At 43.1% G+C, this 20225-nt stretch overlaps 1 protein-coding gene across 4 annotated transcripts in view; it reads left to right on the top strand.

The window, feature by feature from the left end:
• LOC133664322 (sodium-driven chloride bicarbonate exchanger-like) overlaps positions 1–20225 on the top strand; it is a 337500-nt gene that overhangs the window by 49836 nt on the left and 267439 nt on the right. The window contains exons 2-5 of one of the 4 annotated variants that reach the window (XM_062068828.1): positions 8049–8130; positions 9929–10081; positions 11718–11856; positions 13377–13537. In XM_062068828.1, coding sequence (XP_061924812.1) covers positions 8049–8130; positions 9929–10081; positions 11718–11856; positions 13377–13537 — 535 coding nt within the window. Of the gene's footprint in view, positions 1–8048; positions 8131–9928; positions 10082–11717; positions 11857–11999; positions 12018–13376; positions 13538–13805; positions 13816–14333; positions 14461–20225 lie in introns of those variants that run through there. The other 3 variants (XM_062068829.1, XM_062068834.1, XM_062068832.1) reach the window with 3 other exon arrangements.

Below are 20225 nucleotides of genomic sequence, written 5' to 3'. Positions count from 1 at the left end.
TGCACAATCAAACGTTGGACCACTGGACAGCATATCGAATGTATCTCACCAATCAAAGTCTGCCACTGGATCAAAAGCCTCTTAGATGTTCCTCAGTATCCTCAGAATTAAAAAAGGCCAACGCGGAAAAGGCTGCTACAATGGCTGGAGCTGCTGCACTGAAGGAAAAACACACCTTGCAACTGGAGGAAACAAAGCTTAAAGCAAAGATGGAGCAAATGGAGTTGGAAGCAGACCTCGCAGCATCAAATGCTAAAACTGAAATCCTTCAAAGTGATTTAATTCATGAAAGCCATGAGGTGGCTCAGGAACCTCGGAGTGATGGCATGACTGAGTATTATGATTCTCACCATGATACAGAAACTATGGAGAGCAATGTGGACTTTATAGAGTTAGGTGCAATACCCAAAACCCCACTTCACCAAACCATCTTAAAGGCCTACTGAAATAAATTTTTTAAATTTAAAACGGGGATAGCAGATCCATTCTATGTGTCATACTTGATCATTTCGCGATATTGCCATATTTTTGCTGAAAGGATTTAGTAGAGAACATCGACGATAAAGTTCGCAACTTTTGGTCTCTGATGAAAAAAAGCCTTGCCCCTACCGGAAGTAGCGTGACGACACCGGAGGAAGGACTGCTCACATTTCCCCATTGTTTACACCAGCAGCGAGAGAGATTCGGACCGAGAAAGTGACGATTACCCCATTAATTTGAGCGAGGATGAAAGATTCGTGGATGAGGAAAGTGAGAGTGAAGGATTAGAGTGCAGTGCAGGATGCCAGGATGTATCTTTTTTCGCTCTGACCGTAACTTAGGTACAAGGGCTCATTGGATTCCACACTCTCTCCTTTTTCTATTGTGGATCACAGATTTGTATTTTAAAGCACCTCGGATACTATATCCTCTTGAAAATGAGAGTCGAGAACGCGAAATGGACATTCACAGTGACTTTTATCTCCACGAAAATACATCGGCGAAGCACTTTAGCTACGGAGCTAACATGATAGCATCGTGCTTAAGTGCGGATAGAAACAGAAGAAACATGCCCCTGACTGGAAGGATAGACAGAAGATCAACAATACTACTATTACTTCTACTATCAGGAGACACCGAACTAAACCCTCGACCTGTAACCACACGGTTAATGCCTGGCGAAGCCTAGCAATGCTGTTGCTAACGACGCCATTTAAGCTAACTTAGCTACAGAACCTCGACAGAGCTATGCTAAAAACATTAGCTCTGCAGCTACGCCAGTTCTCATCTGCTCATCACGACCCGTGCTCACCTGCGTTCCAGCGATCGACGGTACGACGAAGGACTTCACCACGATCATCGGTGTGGTCGGCGGCTAGCGTCGGAAAGCGCGTCTGCTATCCAACTCAAAGTCCTCCTGGTTGTGTTGCTACAGCCAGCCGCTAATACACCGATCCCACCTACAGTTTTCTTCTTTGCAGTCTCCATTGTTCATTAAACAAATTGCCAAAGATTCACCAACACAGATGTCCAGAATACTGTGGAATTTTGGGATGAAAACAGAGCTTTTTTGTATTGGATTCAATGGGTCCGAATACTTCCGTATCAACCGTTAACGCCACGCGCACACGTCGTCATATCTAGACGTTTTCAACCGGAAGTGTGGCGGGAAATTTAAAATGTCACTTTATAAGTTAACCCGGCCGTATTGGCATGTGTTGCAATGTTAAGATTTCATCATTGATATATAAACTATCAGACTGTGTGGTCGGTAGTAGTGGCTTTCAGTAGGCCTTTAAGTCTCCACAGACCTCTACGTAAAAGGAACACCAACACATCAGAAGACCTAAATAAACCTCAAAACAAAACCGCAACTGAAAAACACAAGACCCAGAGTGTAAATCAGACTCAAATAATAAATCACTCTGCACAAGATAATGTGGTTATTAATGCTGCTCATGATAACTTGGAAATGGTTATTCAAAGACAAAGTGACATCGCAAAACTTATTGTTTCACAGCAAAAACTTTCTCTCCTACCAGCAAGAGAGATTTCGGTGTTTGATGGTAACCCACTGGCATATCAGTCTTTTATCCATGCATTTGAACACTTGATTGAAGACAAGACTGATGATGATCAAGACCGACTCTACTACCTTGAGCAGTTTACCTCTGTTTGCCAAGAGACTTGGTTCGCAGCTGTTTGCACATGGAAGCCAGTAGCGGCTATAATGAAGCGAGGCGCCTCTTAAAAGAACATTTTGGAAATGAGATGAACATTTCGGGAGCTTACTTGGAAAAAGCCTTGAATTGGACAGTGATTAAAGCTGAGGATGGGAAAATGCTGCATGCATATGCACTGTATTTGAGAGGATGCTGTAATGTAATGCAAGATTTACAGTATTTGGAGGAACTTGATATGCCATCCAACCTAAGGCTAATTACATCCAAACTACCGTATTTCCTTGAATAGCCGCAGGGGCGCTAATTAATGTATAACCTCTTCTCACTCCTGCGCTTACCAAAATCATGCGGGATGGGCAAGCATGCGCTAATTATTTTAAAACCTCTTCTCACTCCGGCGCTTACCTTATCATGAAAAGCACATTTAATAAAAAAAACGTTATTATGGTCTTACCTTTACTTATAAATGATGTCCATCTGCAGCTGCTTCTGATCAAAGGCAGTCTTCCTTATCTTTCTTCAGTTTTATAAGTCTCGGGAGATATTCCTTTAATTATTACCTCCTGCTTCGATTGAAAGTCCAGTTTAGAAAACTGTTTTATTTTAGATATGTAATCCTCCATGGTAAAAGTGCAAGCAAACGATCGCGGCTCACGCATGCTGCTTGTTGTCTTCTTCTGCAGCACCGGTCTTCTGCAGTACTGCTAGTCCCAAGAAGGATCACTAGCGCCCTCTACCACCAGGAGGCAGGAGTCATTTAATTACTTATATTTGACCCGGCGGAAGTGCCAAGCATGCGCTAATTATTTTGCGAAACGAGTTTGACCCGGCTGTAATTCTAGGCAGGCGAATACTATATTCCCGGTGGCAATTCAAGGAAATACGGTACCCTACATACTCAGAGAAAAGTGGTGAAGCACAGCTTATGAGACACAACAGAGAACTGGCAGGAGAATCATCAGATTTAACAACTTTGTGGATTTTATGGAAAAGCATGCCAAGATGCTTTTGGATCCGTTGTTTGGAGACATTCAGGACCAAAGAAAAGGCCTCTTCCATGAAGCACAAGTGAACTAAAACCAATCAGAGGCAGAAACAGCAGCTTTGCTACTTCAGTAGCTGTGAATACAAAGCCAGCAGCATGCACTGTAAAACAATCATCTGTTCCACAACAACCTGCTCAAACCACACCCAGTGGTGTCATCCCTTTATGTGGATATTGTCATGGCAAACATGCTCTGATTGACGGCTCACAATTCAAAACACAGTCACAAGACAAAAAGGTTGAATTTTTAAGAAGGCAAGGATATTGTTTTGGTTGCCTACTAAAAGGTCATCTAAGCAAAAATTGTAAAAGAAGATTAATGTGTCATGTTTGCAAAATGAAACATCCTACCGCACTTCATATTTCAAGTGAAAAATGCCCAAAGCAGGAAAATCCAGCAAAGCCCACTCTCGAGACAGAAGAAACCCCTATAAGCATTGCTCTTGTTTCAGCCGGTGATGCAACCGGGGCCGGGAAAGACTGTGCACTTGCAATCGTTCCAGTCAGAGTTAAGGCCGGAAAAGAGAACAGGTATGTTCAGACCTACGCCTTCCTCCATCCAGGCAGCACGGCAACATTGTGCACGGAGAATCTAATGGACCGAATGAATGTGAAAGGACGCAAAACAGAAATTATTTTGCGAACAATGGGACAGGAAAAGTCTGCGAAGACCTATGAGGTCAGAGGACTGGAGGTTGGAGACTTGGAAGGGTTCACATATCTGGACCTGCCGAAAGTGTACACACAGAGCAAGATACCTGTCTCAAAGGAAAACATCATCACCATGGCTGAGTTGAAGAGGTGGCCATATCTTGGTGGCATCGACTTAAAAGAAATTGAGGCCGACATTGAACTTCTTATTGGGACTGATGTTCCTCGGGCAATGGAGCCATGGAATATAATAAACAGTCAAAAAAATGGACCATATGCAGTCCAAACCATACTGGGATGGGTGGTAACTGGACCACTCAGTTGCAGTGCTACAGAACATGCTGGGCCCATTGCAGTGTCAACTAACAGAATCTAAGTAATTGAACTGAAGGACCTCCTCATCAAACAATATAACCAGGATTTCTCTGAGAACATATATGAGGAGAACAATGAGATGTCAGTTGAGGTTAAATGTTCTATGGAGATCGCCTCAAGTTCAGTCTTTCTTAAAGATGGTCACGATCCTCTGCCACTGCCTTTCCGGGATAAAGAAAAGGTCAAGAAGGACAAAGGAGACAAATGTGACAAAACAGAGGAAATCAGAGACCTGTACGGTCGGAGGGGAAGCTTACCTTTTGACAAAGAGCCAATGCCCTTAGAGGCTGATCCTTACACATTCCCATACGGCGGCAAAGGAGATGGCAAAGATGGGCACAGAACAGTCAAAAAGGAGAAAAATAAGAAAATCAAGGACTCCACCAAGGACAAGACCATGGAACAAGGAAACACATAACAAGACCATGGACCTAAGACCATGGAACAAGTAAAGACATTTCCAGATGCCAAAGGCTTTGTGAGAAGTGTTTTGGTTAAAACCAAGACCAGTTAAAACCAAGACCAACACGGTTCAACGACCAATAGATAAGCTCTGCCTGCTAATGGAAGCAGCTTGATGGACTGAGGGGGGATTCGGTTCTCCAGCCTCGATGACTCGATGATAGTCTGATATGACTATGGACTTTGAAGAGACTTGACGAGTAACTCAAGTAACTTAATTAACTTTGAATTTGAAGAACATAATTGTTTGGATTGTATTGTTCTATTATGGCTCCTTTGAATATTATTATTTATGTAATTGTTTTGCTAAAGCACACAATTAGGGGCCGGGATGTTGGAGCCTATCTGTATTATTTATTTATTAATTGTTTTGACAATGAAATCAAATAATGCCAATAATGATGTTGATGAATTATTGGATGCTTTAGATGAGTGAAACAGTTTATTTACCGCTAAATAAGTTATTTTGATGATGTTGAAGTCAACCACGGAGAATATTTTTTGTTAGTGAAAATAAATGATGATCATTTGGAATCTCGACATATCTCCGCGAGTGCTTATTAAGGAATTTAGTGAGTCAAATACCTCCTCCTCAGGACTACTCTGCTATCTGTATTTTTATTTTTTCAAACTTTTTTGAACGCAAGAGTAGCCGTAACAGTCCATATTAACAACTCGGTCTCTAAGCTGAGGGTAAAGCTCGGTTTCTTTTTTAGAAATAAAAACTGCTTCTGCCATTTCCGGCCACATTATGACATAGGGCTCCTTTAAGAGTCAAACAGCAATTCAGGAAGGCGAGAATAAATAATTCAAAGCTCAATTATAATGATTTTTGGAATGAGTTTGTTAGTTTGTTTCGGATGGTTATTTAGATAGTTTTGTGGGCAAAATAGAGAGCCCCCATTAACTCCATTGTTACATTAGCAATCTTTTAACATGCACTAACCCCTATGCCACCGTGCTGCCCTAATAATATATAATATTCAAGTCACGAGATGTAAACAGAGCATAGTTGAAGGATTTCGGATGGTTATTTAGTGAGTTTGTGGGCAAAATAGAGAGCCCCCATTGACTCCATTGTTGCGTTAGCGGGCTTTTAACATGCTCTAACCTCTATGCCACCATGCTGCCCTAATAATATATAATATTCAAGTCACGAGATGTAAATAGAGCATTGTTGGAGGATTTCGGATGGTTATTTAGATAGTTTTTTGGGTAAAATAGAGAGCCCCCATCAACTCCATTGTTACGTTAGCGGGCTTTTAACATGAAGTAACCCCTATGCCACTGTGTTGCCCTAATAATATACAATATTAAAGTCACGAGATGTACATAGAGCATTGTTGGCGGATTTCGGATGGTTATTTAGTGAGTTTTGTGGGCAAAATAGTGAGCCCCCATTGACTCCATTGTTACGTTAGCGGGCTTTTAACATGCACTAACCCCTATTCCACCGTGATGCCCTACTAATATATAATATTCAAGTCACGAGATGTACATAGAGCATTGTTGGCGGATTTCGGATGGTTATTTAATTAGTTTTGTGGGTAAAATAGAGAGCCCCCATTGACTCCATTGTTGCGTTAACGGGCTTTTAACATGCACTAACCTCTATTCCACCGTGCTGCCCTAATAATATATAATATTCCAGTCACGAGATGTAAATAGAGCATTGTTAGAGGATTTCGGATGGTTATTTAGTGAGTTTTAGCGGGCTTTTAACATGCAGTAACCCCTATGCCACCGTGTTGCCCTAATAATATACAATATTAAAGTCACGAGATGTACATAGAGCATTGTTGGCGGATTTCGGATGGTTATTTAGTGAGTTTTGTGGGTAAAATAGAGAGCCCCCATCAACTCCATTGTTACGTTAGCGGGCTTTTAACATGCAGTAACCCCTATGCCACCGTGCTGCCCTAATAATATATAATATTCCAGTCACGAGATGTAAATAGAGCATTGTTAGAGGATTTCGGATGGTTATTTAGTGAGTTTTGTGGGTAAAATAGAGAGCCCCCATCAACTCCATTGTTACGTTAGCGGGCTTTTAACATGCAGTAACCCCTATGCCACCGTGTTGCCCTAATAATATACAATATTAAAGTCACGAGATGTACATAGAGCATTGTTGGCGGATTTCGGATGGTTATTTAGTGAGTTTTGTGGGCAAAATAGAGAGCCCCCATTGACTCCATTGTTACGTTAGCGGGCTTTTAACATGCACTAACCCCTATTCCACCGTGATGCCCTACTAATATATAATATTCAAGTCACGAGATGTACATAGAGCATTGTTGGCGGATTTCGGATGGTTATTTAATTAGTTTTGTGGGCAAAATAGAGAGCCCCCATTGACTCCATTGTTGCGTTAGCGGGCTTTTAACATGCACTAACCTCTATTCCACCGTGCTTCCCTAATAATTTATAATATTCAAGTCACAAGATGTACATACAGCATTGTTGGCGGATTTCGGATGGTTCTTTAATTAGTTTTGTGGGCAAAATAGAGAGCCGCCATTGTCTCCATTGTTACGTTAGCAGGCTTTTAACATGCACTAACTCCTATTCCACCGTGCTGCCCTAACAATATATAATATTCCTGTCACGAGATGTAAATAGAGCATTGTTGGCGGATTTCGGATGGTTATTTAGTGAGTTTTGTGGGTAAACTCAAGAGCCCCCATCAACTCCATTGTTACGTTAGCGGGCTTTTAACATGCAGTAACCCCTATGCCACCGTGCTGCCCTAATAATATATAATATTCAAGTCACGAAATGTAAATAGAGCCTTGTTGGAGGATTTTGGATGGTTATTTAGATATTTTTGTGGGCAAAATAGAGAGCCCCCATTGTCTCCATTGTTACGTTAGCAGGCTTTTAACATGCACTAACCCCTATCCCACCGTGCTGCCCTAATAATATATAATATTCAAGTCACGAGATGTAAATAGATCATTGTTGGTGGATTTCGGATTGTTATTTAGTGAGTTTTGTGGGCAAAATAGAGAGCCCCCCATTGACTCCATTGTTACGTTTTCAACAATTACTCGACCAATCATGGGACGGCAGCCTGACTGGTGTCACACTTGCATAGTTACCCTCTCATATTGATGCATTACTTCAAAGAAACACTAGTTGAGGAAATATTCCATAACTGCATAAATGAAGAAGAAGTAGAAAATAGTAAGTGATGGACATGAGATACCATTAAAGGACTTGTGGCGATAGTTTCCATGGCAACAGTCTCTTCTCCTGCGCCATAAACAAGATCATTGTGTCTAATATTGATTTGTAATGTTGATATCAGCAAGATCATAATGTCTAATACGTGTGATATGTGTGATTAATAGCGGGATGATGACGAAGCTGTGGTGGACAGAGGAGGAATGCGCTTCCAACCAAATACCAACTTTGAACAGGAAGATCTTGAAGGTATGACATGAATGCAATACTTTTATATACATATGCACTATATCAATGTCAACAACTCTTAGATATGACTAACGATATATATATATATATATATATATATATATATATATATATATATATATATATATATATATATATATATATATATATATATATATATATATATATATATATATATATATATATATATATATATATATATATATATATATATATATATATATATATATATATATATATATATATATATATATATATATATATATATATATATATATATATATATATATATATATATATATATATATATATATATATATATATATATATATATATATATATTACACACACACACATACATAAATAATAGAGTGTATTATCACATATTGATAACAGTGCATTTTGTGGAAAATGCTCAGGAAATCCGTCATTAATATTAGAAAGCTTAATAGAGTATCTCAAATAGGATGTGCTCAACCATCTGGAAAGCTCTTACACCACACACACACACACACACACACACACACACACACACACACACACACACACACACACTACAAATAAACACGAAGACACACACACAAATAAATGAACAAACACACACAAACAAATAAACACATTGACACAGTACAAATAAACACAAAAACACAAACGCACACACAAAGAAATAACCACACACACACACGCACACACACTACACATTACACTTAGACACACTACAAATGAACACAACGACACACACGCACGCAAATAAACACGCACACATACATACACACTACACATAAACAGACACACTACTAATAAACACAAAAACACACTCACAAATAAAAACACACTCACACACAAATAAACACATAGACACACTACAAATAAACAAACAAACACACACACACACAAATAAACACATTGACACACTACACATAAACACAAATACACACACACAAATAACACACACACATACGCGCACACACACACATATAAACACATAGATACACTACAAAAAACACAGATACACTACAAATAAACACAAAGACACACACGCACACACACAAATTAACACATAGACACACTAAAAAAAAAGCACGAAGACACACAAAAAACCACACTTACGCATACACAAATAAACACGTAGACACACTACAAATAAACACAAAGACACACACAAATTACACTCGCACACGCACACACACACACACACACACACAGTTGACAGTGGGGTAGTGTATCCTGCAGGACACAGGACTCTGTACATCACACACACACACACACACACACACACACACACACACACACACACACACACACACACACACACACACACACACACACACACACACACACACACACACACACACACACACACACACACACACACAGTTGACAGTTGACAGTTGACAATGGTGTATCATGCAGGACACAGGACTCTGTACATCACACACACACACACACACACACACACACACACGCACGCACACACACACACACACACACACACACACACACACACACACACACACACACACACACACACACACACACACACACACACACACACACACACACACACACACACACACACACACACACACACACACACACACACAGTTGACAATGGTGTATCCTGCAGGACACAGGACTCTGTACATCACACACACACACACACACACACACACACACGCACACACACACACACACACACACACACACACACACACACACACACACACACACACACACACACACACACACACACACACACACACACACAGTTGACAGTTGACAATGGTGTATCCTGCAGGACACAGGACTCTGTACATCGGGGTCCACGTCCCTCTGGGCAGCACCAGGCAGCGTAGCCATCGCAGACATGGTCACCATGGCAACAAGCACAGACGGAGGAGCAGGGAGCGGGTACACACCCTGATGGAGGGCCCAGAGTCTCCTCTCTACGGTACTACCACTACTACTGTACTACTACTGTACTACTACTGTACTACTACTACTGTACTACTACTGTATTACTACTGTACTACTACTGTATTACTAGAGTACTAGTACTGCACTACTACTGTACTACTACTGTACTACTACTGTATTACTAGAGTACTAGTACTGCACTACTACTGTACTACTACTGTACTACTACTGTACTACTAGAGTACTACTACTGTACTACTACTGTACTAATACTGTACTTCTACTATACTACTACTGTACTACTACTACTACTACTACTGTACTACTACTACTGTACTACTACTGTACTACTACTGTATTACTACTGTACTACCACTGTACTACTACTACTGTACTACTACTGTACTACCACTCTACTACCACTGTACTACTACTATTGTACTACTACTGTACTACCACTCTACTACCACTGTACTACTATTGTACTATTACTGTACTACTACTATACTACTGTACTACTAGTGTAGTACTACTGTACTGCCACTGTACTACTACTGTACTACTACTACTACTGCACTACTACTATACTACTACTGTACTACTACTGTACTACTACTGTACTACTACTGTAATACTACTGTACTACCACTGTACTACTACTGTACTTTTACTGTACTACTACTACTACTACTACTACTACTACTACTACTGTACTAATACTACTACTGTACTTCTACTGTACTACTGTACTACTACTGTACTATCACTGTACTACTATTACTACTGTACTACTACTGTACTACTACTGTACTATTTCGTACTACCACTGTACTACTATTGTACTACTACTGTACTATTGTACTTATATTACTGTACTACTGTACTACTGTACTGCTACTGTATTATTTCGTACTACCACTGTATGACTATTGTACTACCACTGTACTACCACTGTACTACTACTGTACTACTACTACTGTACTACTACTATACTACTACTGTACTACTACTGTACTACTACTGTGCTACCAATGTACTACTACTGCACTACCACTGTACTACTACTACTGTACTACTACTGTACTACTACTGTACTACTACTGTACTACCGCTGTACTACTACTGTACTACTATCCTGTGTGTGGATCATGAAATGGACAAAAGTATTGAGACACACCTCTTAACCAATTAGTCAATCAAGATTGAGGATTCCACACCTTAACCTTTGATCTTGTTTCTAAACCTATTGTTGGTTCCGGAAGTGATGTTCTAGTCCCACTGGTCCTCAGAAGTCATGCTGGGATGACACTGGAGTCAGACTGGGTACTAAAAATCCATATAGTGGTAGCGGTGCCAACATGCATTGTGTTCATTTCCTCATGTCCTCTCCAGGTCGATGGGGAGTCCATAACATGCTAAATGGCCGACTGAACGATGATTGGATTTAACGTAAAAGAAAGTAGCGGTTTATAGTCCGGAAATGCTTTTGGAAGGTTGGACACAAAGTCCCTCAGGGACAATCCAATCCTGTCCAATGCAGTTTAGAGTGGAAGAACTAAGATCTTTGACCCAGAACACAGTCCCAGACTTCAGGTCGAGGACCAGATCCTGTCTGAGGTGTTCCAATACTTTAGTCCACAGGTGGAATAAGTTTTTTGTGTTCCTTCCAGACACTCCCTCGCAGAGAGTCCACTTTCTTCTGGGCGCAGAGGATGAGGACGAGGAGCATCTTCCTCACGACCTCTTCACGGAGATGGATGAGATCTTTGTGAGGGAGGGGGGCCAGCTGGAGTGGCGGGAGAGTGCCAGGTAGACCTTGTTTTGTTTGTGAGGGAGGGGGGCCAGCTGGAGTGGCGGGAGAGTGCCAGGTAGACCTTGTTTTGTTTGTGAGGGAGGGGGGGAGAGTGCCAGGTAGACCTTGTTTTGTTTGTGAGGGAGGGGGGCCAGCTGGAGTGGCGGGAGAGTGCCAGGTAGACCTTGTTGTCAAGACTAATCTGTCTGGAGCCGCACACTATTAAAATACATATATAAGTGTGAAGGCAACACATGGCGTAAGTGTCTATACTGGCTATAGTAGCCTACTATCAAAATGACTGTAAAAGTCTTATATAAGTGTTATAATGAAGGCAACACATGATGTAAGTGTCTATATTAGCTATATTAGCCTACTATCAAAATGACTTTAAAAGTCTTATATAAGTGTTATAATGAAGACAACACATGATGTAAGTGTCTATATTAGCTATATTAGCCTACTATCAAAATTACTTTAAAAGTCTTATATAAGTGTTATAATGAAGACAACACATGATGTAAGTGTCTATATTAGCTATATTAGCCTACTATCAAAATGACTTTAAAAGTCTTATATAAGTGTTATAATGAAGACAACACATGATGTAAGTGTCTATATTAGCTATATTAGCCTACTATCAAAATGACTTTAAAAGTCTTATACACGTGTTATAATGAAGTGTCTATATTAGCTATAATAGCCTACTATCAAAATGACTGTAAAAGTCTTATATAAGTGTTATAATGAAGACAACACATGATGTAAGTGTCTTAATTAGCTATATTAGCCTACTATCAAAATGACTGTAAAAGTCTTATATAAGTGTTATAATAAAGACAACACATGATGTAAGTGTCTACATTAGCCTACTATCAAAATGACTGTAAAAGTCTTATATAAGTGTTATAATGAAGACAACACATGATGTAAGTGTCTATATTAACTATATTAGCCTACTATCAAAATGACTGTAAAAGTCTTATATAAGTGTTATGATAAAGACAACACATGATGTAAGTGTCTATATTAGCTGTATTAGCCTACTATCAAAATGACTTTAAAAGTCTTATATAAGTGTTATAATGAAGACAACACATAATGTAAGTGTCTATATTAGCTATAATAGCCTACTATCAAAATGACTGTAAAAGTCTTATATAAGTGTTATAATGAAGACAACACATAATGTAAGTGTCTATATTAGCTATAATAGCCTACTATCAAAATGACTTTAAAAGTCTTATATAAGTGTTATAATGAAGACAACACATAATGTAAGTGTCTATATTAGCTATAATAGCCTACTATAAAAATGACTGTAAAAGTCTTATATAAGTGTTATAATGAAGACAACACAGGGACTGAGTAGGACAAAAGGATGTTGACCAAATACTGAAGCATCCACACAAACATTACACAGTTCCAACATTTAGGAAGGTTTGTGTCGTGTTTGTCCTCAAAGTATAAACATAGAGGTCTAGAGGAAGTGGTTGTAGGTGTGTGGCCAGGTGACTTCCACCAGGTGTGTTCTCAGGTGGTTGAAGTTTGAGGAGGACGTGGAGGACGGAGGCGAGCGGTGGAGCAAACCTTACGTGGCCACGCTGTCACTGCACAGCCTGTTCCAACTGCGAGGTTGCATCATCAACGGCACCGTGCTGCTGGACATGAGAGCCCACACCCTCACTGACATAGCAGGTAACCCACCATGAGGGACCACACCCTCACTGACATAGCAGGTAACCCACCATGAGGGCCCACACCCTCACTGACATAGCAGGTAACCCACCATGAGGGCCCACACCCTCACTGACATAGCAGGTAACCCACCATGAGGGCCCATACCCTCACTGACATAGCAGGTAACCCACCATGAGGGCCCACACCTTCGCAGGTAACCCACCATGAGGGCCCACACCCTCACTGACATAGCAGGTAACCCACCATGAGGGCCCACACCCTCACTGACATAGCAGGTAACCCACCATGAGGGCCCACATCTTCACTGACATCGCAGGTAACATGGCAGCTGCCCTTGAGCAAGGCATCCCACTCCGCCCTGACGCTGCGATTGACAGGCCGGCTGTCTGGGAAAGCAGACACAATGATACAGCTTCATATCTTCATTCATATATGATATCACTGATCAACATGTATTTCTATCTGTATCGTTTCTCATGTTCTCATTCTATCGTCTCATTATCTAATTATATCTATCTTCTCATGTCTTCTGTATCTTCTCATCTCTTATCATTATCTAATGATATGTGTATCTTCTCATGTCTTCTGCATCTTCACATCTCTTATCATGATATCATTCTATCTCTCTTCCCATCTCTTATAATTATCTAATTGTATATATCTTCTCATGTCTTCTGTATCTTCACATCTCTTCTTATAATCTAATTATATCTGTATCTTCTCATCTTCTCTCATTCTATTTCTCTCTGTATCATCTCTCATGTTCTCGTTCCGGTCCGTGAGGCTGGAGAGAGGCGTCCTGAGGTCCGTGTCCAGGATCGAGGGAGGCAGTCAGAGTCCAGAGGGGGATCCAGGGAACTGAGCTCACTTCCAAGGCGATGGAGGATAAACTGCGGGAACAAGGGAAACGACAGGAATAAGTGAGCACAAGGGGCAGTGGAATACGGAGAGCAAACACAGGAAAGGAGCCAGAGACGCGAAGCTGACTGTCAGACAGAGAACTACGTTCCGACACTGGATCGTTGGCTGTGTTGGTCTTTATGCTGTCGAGCCTCATTAGATCCAGCTGCGCTGATGGTAGCTTGCCCGCAGCAGTGCAGGCGCGTGGCCGGCTCCTTATGCGAGGCTCCCGACGAGCGCCGGGGAGCATCAGGGTTGGCCTGGTAGCAGGGAGAGGTCAGCAAGGTAGGTGGCCCACACCCAAGATCTGTTCTCCGGTCCATACCCCTCCCAATGGACCAGGTATACCAGCCCCCTACCTTGCCGACGGACCCTGAGGATCTCCTTAACGGACCACACCAGGTCACCATTTTCCAGGATTCTAGGAGGGGCGGCAGGGGCAGGGGAAGAGAGTGGGATGACGGAAACAGGTTTAATTTGGGACACCTGGACCACAGGGTGTCGCTTCATGGAAGTGGGAAAAGACAGTTTCACTGAGGCAGGGTTAATGATGGCCTCCACCGCATACGGTCCAACAAAACGGGGTGTCAGTTTACGAGACGGCCCATAACAAGACTTGTTGTCCGGTAGTATATGACGCTGCTGGGATGCGCCGCCGGTTGGCACTACGGCGTATTCTTTCTGAAGCCCTTAAAAGGGCAGCATTGGCGGTGCTCCAAACTTGATGACAACGTCTGATGTGTCTACGGGAGGACGGAACGGCCGCTTCGGCCTCCTGTTGGGGAAAAATAGGGGTTTGATACCCGAGGGAGCACTTGAAAGGGGAGATACCAGTAGTTGAGCTCTTAATCGAGTTGTATGCATACTCGACTCAGGGCAGAAACTTGCTCCAAGAGGCGGGCTGGCGGGCAGCAACACAGCGCAGCAATTATCTCCAAACACTGGTTAACCCTCTCCGCTTGCCCTTTACGCTTGGGATGGGAGCCCGACGTAAGGCTGACCGTAGCCCCGAGCCCTTTGCAGAAGGTCTGCCATATACGGGAAGTGAACTGGGGCCCACGGTCAGAGACGATATCCATGGGGATCCCATGCTGCTTGACAACATGCGCTGTAAATAAGTCAGCGGTTTAGGCAAGGGAACAAAATGTGTGGCTTTGGAGAAGCGGTCATCAATGGTGACAATAGTAGTGTTACCTCGGGACAAAGTCCAACGCGATGTGAGACCAGGGACGGCCGGGTACAGGTAGGGGCACAACAGGCCTGCCGGCGGTCTGTGGGAAGACTTGTTGCGTGAGGTTGTAGTGCAAGCGGCGATAAACTCACAGGTGTCCACTGCCATTGACGGCCACCAGAACCGCTGACGGATGAAGGAGAGTGTGTGTTGGAATCCAGGATGGCATAAAAAAATGCTGGAGTGTCCCCAGTCCAACACTCTAGGTCGTAGCTCCCGGGGCACAAATAGCTTGTTGGGAGGTCTGCCCCCTGGTCCAGGGTTTGAGCGAAGAGCGGCCCGAATCTGGTCCTCCACTTCCTAGGTGACAATGCCAATTATCCTGGCCAGAGGAAGGATGGGTTCTGCTGTGGAGGTGCAGGGATAGGGCATCAGCCTTAGTGTTGCGGGAGCCCGGCCTGAAAGAGAGTGTATAGTCAAACTGGCAGAAAAACTGTGCCCAACGAGCCTGCTGGTCATTCAGCCTCCTGGATGTATAAGAGATTACGGTGGTCCGTGAGGACCTGGAACTTGTGCTTGGCTCCCTCCAGCCAGTGTCTCCATCCCGACAGGGCCTCATGGACCGCCAGTAGCTCCCTATTTCTGACATCATAGTTCCATTCCGCCGAGGAGAGGCGCCTGGACAAATATGCACAAGGGTGGATACTGTTGTCTGCCTTGGAGCGCTGGGACAGTACAGCGCCAATCCCAGAAACCAAAGCATCTATTTCGACGATGAATGCACAGTTAGACTCGGGGTAAACGAGGACCCGAGCAGACACAAAACTCTTCTTAAGGCTCTTGAAGGCCACACTGGCCTCTCTGGTCCACTGGAAAGATATGTTGGTAGACGTGAGAGCATGGAGTGGGGCAGCCAATTTACTGAAGTCCTGGATGAAGCGTCTGTAGAATCCCGCAAATCCCAAGAAGTGTCTCAACTCTGTCCGGGTAGAGGGCTGGGGCCACTCTAACACTTCCTCCACCTTCTTGAGGTCTGCCTTGTTGTGTCCTTTCTCAACGATGAAGCCCAAAAAACCCGCAGATGGTGCGTGAAACTCACATTTCTCGGCTTTGACAAAGAGGCGGTTCTCCAGGAAGCGATGAAGGACGAGACAGACATGTTGCTGGTGTTCCTGCAGAGTTTGAGAAAAAATTAGAATGTCATCCAGGTAAATGACAACAAAGCGGTGAAGCATATCCCGCAGGACATCATTCACAGGGGCCTGGAAGACGGCTGGGGCGTTAGTGAGTCCAAACAGCATCACTTTGTACTCGAAGTGGCCGAGATGGGTATTGAAGGCCGTCTTCCACTTATCACCCTCCTTGATGCGCACCAGGTGCACGTAGGTCGAACTTAGTGAAGATGGTGGCTGGGCAGAGAGGCTCAAAGGAGGAGCTCAGAAGGGGTAGCGGATACTTGTTCTTAATGGTTATGCAATTTAGTTGCCGGTAGTCGATGCAAGGCCTCAACGATCCGTCCTTCTTACCCACAAAAAAAAAGGGGGGGGGGGATGATTCCCAAGGCGAGGGATTCTGAGATGTAATCCCTCATGGCTTGTTTCTCAGGAAGAGACAGATTATACAGCCGGCTGGAGGGAAGGACCGCACTGGGAAGCAGGTCGATGGCACAGTCGTAGGGTCTGCGAATGTTCCTTATTGAACACGGCCGCCAGGTCATGATAGACCACGAGAATACGGGAGAGATCTGTGGGAGGTGAGGCGGGTTTGGGTCTGCTGGACGGAGGAACTGCCGACATGAGGCAGTGCGCGTAGCAGGGAGTGCTCCATGCGAGGACCTTGCCTGAGGACCAATAGATGTGAGGTCATGTTGGCGGAGCCACGTGCGCCTGAGGACAAGTGGGGCGATTGGAGCGTCCATCACCCAGAGGCTGATGGTCTCTGTGTGGTTGCCCAAGAGGGTCAGAGACAGGGGCACCGTACGATGCTTGATTAGTCCCAAGCGATGTCCGTCCAGGGCTTGTGGAGGTAGAAATGGGTCATGGGGAACTAGGGGAATCCCAGTTCGTCAGGCAAACTCCTGATCAAGGAAGCTTTTGTCGGCTCCAGAGTCCAAGTAGGCCCCTACTGTCAGCGTCCCTGAGTTCCAGGACAAGGTCGCTGGGAAGAGTATTCCAGGATCTCTCTTCATAGAGGGGACAGCAGTATGGCTCACCAGGATCCCACTTGCTGGTGAGCCTGATCTTTTGGCCTAGACGGGCAGCTACGGATGGTGTGACCCGCGAGGCCGCAGTAGAGGCAGAGGCGCTGCTTGAATCTCCTCTTCTGTTCTTCGGCCGCCAGGCGGGACCTGCCCGGCTGCATCCACTCCACGACTGCTGCTGTCGCCATAGGCGGGGGAATGACTGTCCCGTGGCTCGGATGTCCGCAGGTCGGGGCCGGGGTGTCGGAGAGACGCTAGCGGAGGTTTGAGCTCTCTCAGCTGTGCGTTCCAAGCGTCTTTGATCAAAGAGCAGCGCCAGGTCAATGACCTCGTGGCCAGAAGATGGTCGGTCCCTGAGCAAGCCTTCCTTGATGGCTTCGCTCAGGCCTCTCCTGTAGGCGCTCTGAAGCGCCTTGTCTCCCCATTTGCTGTCTGCCGCCAGGGTGCGGAACTCAAGGGTGTAGGGTGTTACTGTATCTTCTCATCTTATCTGCATCTTTTGATGTCTTCTGCATCTTATCATCTCATCTGCATCTTCTCCTGTCTTCTGCATATTCTCATGTCTTCTGCATCTTCTCCTGTTTACCGTATCTTCTCATCTTATCTGCATCTTCTCATCTTATCTGCATCTTCTCATCTTATCTGCATCTTCTCCTGTCTTCTGCATATTCTCATGTCTTCTGCATCTTCTCCTGTTTACCGTATCTTCTCATCTTATCTGCATCTTCTCATCTTATCTGCATCTTCTCATTTTATCTGCATCTTCTCCTATGTTCTGTATCTTCTCATCATATCTGCATCTTCTCCTGTTTACTGTATCTTCTCATCTTATCTGCATCTTCTCCTGTTTACTGTATCTTCTCATCTTATCTGCATCTTCTCATCTTATCTGCATCTTCTCATCTGATCTGCATCTTCTCCTATCTTCTGTATCTTCTCATCATATCTGCATCTTCTCCTGTTTACTGTATATTCTCATCGTATCTGCATCTTCTCATCTTATCTGCATCTTCTCCTGTCTTCTGCATATTCTCATGTCTTCTGCATCTTCTCATGTTTACCATATCTTCTCATCTTATCTGCATCTTCTCATCGTATCTGCATCTTCTCCTATCTTCTGTATCTTCTCATCATATCTGCATCTTCTCCTGTTTACTGTATATTCTCATCGTATCTGCATCTTCTCGTCTTCTGCATTTTCTCCTGTTTACTGAATCTTGTCATCTTATCTGCATCTTCTCATGTCTTCTGCATCTTCTCCTGTTTACCGTATCTTCTCATCTTATCTGCATCTTCTCCTGTCTTCTGTATCTTCTCATCATATCGGCATCTTCTCCTGTTTACTGTATATTCTCATTGTATCTGCATCTTCTCGTCTTCTGCATTTTCTCCTGTTTTCTGTATCTTATCACATTATCTGCATCTTATGTCTTCTGTATAGTCTCCTGTCTTCTGTATCTTCTCATCTTATCTGCATATTCTCCTGTTTACTGTATCTTCTCATCTTATCTGCATCTTCTCCTGTCTTCTGTATCTTATGATCTTATCTCTATCTTCTCCTATTTACTGCATCTTCTCATCTCATCTGCATCTTCTCCTGTCTTCTGTATCTTCTCATCTTATCTGCATCTTCTCCTGTCTTCTGTATCTTCTCATCTCATCTGCATCTTTTGATGTCTTCTGTATCTTCTCACCTTGTCTGCATCTTCTCCTGTTTACTGTATATTCTCATCTTATCTGCATCTTCTCCTGTCTTCTGCATATTCTCATGTCTTCTGCATCTTCTCATGTTTACCATATCTTCTCATCTTATCTGCATCTTCTCATCGTATCTGCATCTTCTCCTATCTTCTGTATCTTCTCATCATATCTGCATCTTCTCCTGTTTACTGTATATTCTCATCGTATCTGCATCTTCTCGTCTTCTGCATTTTCTCCTGTTTACTGAATCTTGTCATCTTATCTGCATCTTCTCATGTCTTCTGCATCTTCTCCTGTTTACCGTATCTTCTCATCTTATCTGCATCTTCTCCTGTCTTCTGTATCTTCTCATCATATCGGCATCTTCTCCTGTTTACTGTATATTCTCATTGTATCTGCATCTTCTCGTCTTCTGCATTTTCTCCTGTTTTCTGTATCTTATCACATTATCTGCATCTTATGTCTTCTGTATAGTCTCCTGTCTTCTGTATCTTCTCATCTTATCTGCATATTCTCCTGTTTACTGTATCTTCTCATCTTATCTGCATCTTCTCCTGTCTTCTGTATCTTATGATCTTATCTCTATCTTCTCCTATTTACTGCATCTTCTCATCTCATCTGCATCTTCTCCTGTCTTCTGTATCTTCTCATCTTATCTGCATCTTCTCCTGTCTTCTGTATCTTCTCATCTTATCTGCATCTGTTGATGTCTT

The sequence above is a fragment of the Entelurus aequoreus genome, linkage group LG14, assembly GCF_033978785.1.
Source record: "Entelurus aequoreus isolate RoL-2023_Sb linkage group LG14, RoL_Eaeq_v1.1, whole genome shotgun sequence".
In the NCBI taxonomy this organism is placed as follows: domain Eukaryota; kingdom Metazoa; phylum Chordata; class Actinopteri; order Syngnathiformes; family Syngnathidae; genus Entelurus; species Entelurus aequoreus.
This window is presented reverse-complemented; position numbering and strand designations above follow the sequence as displayed.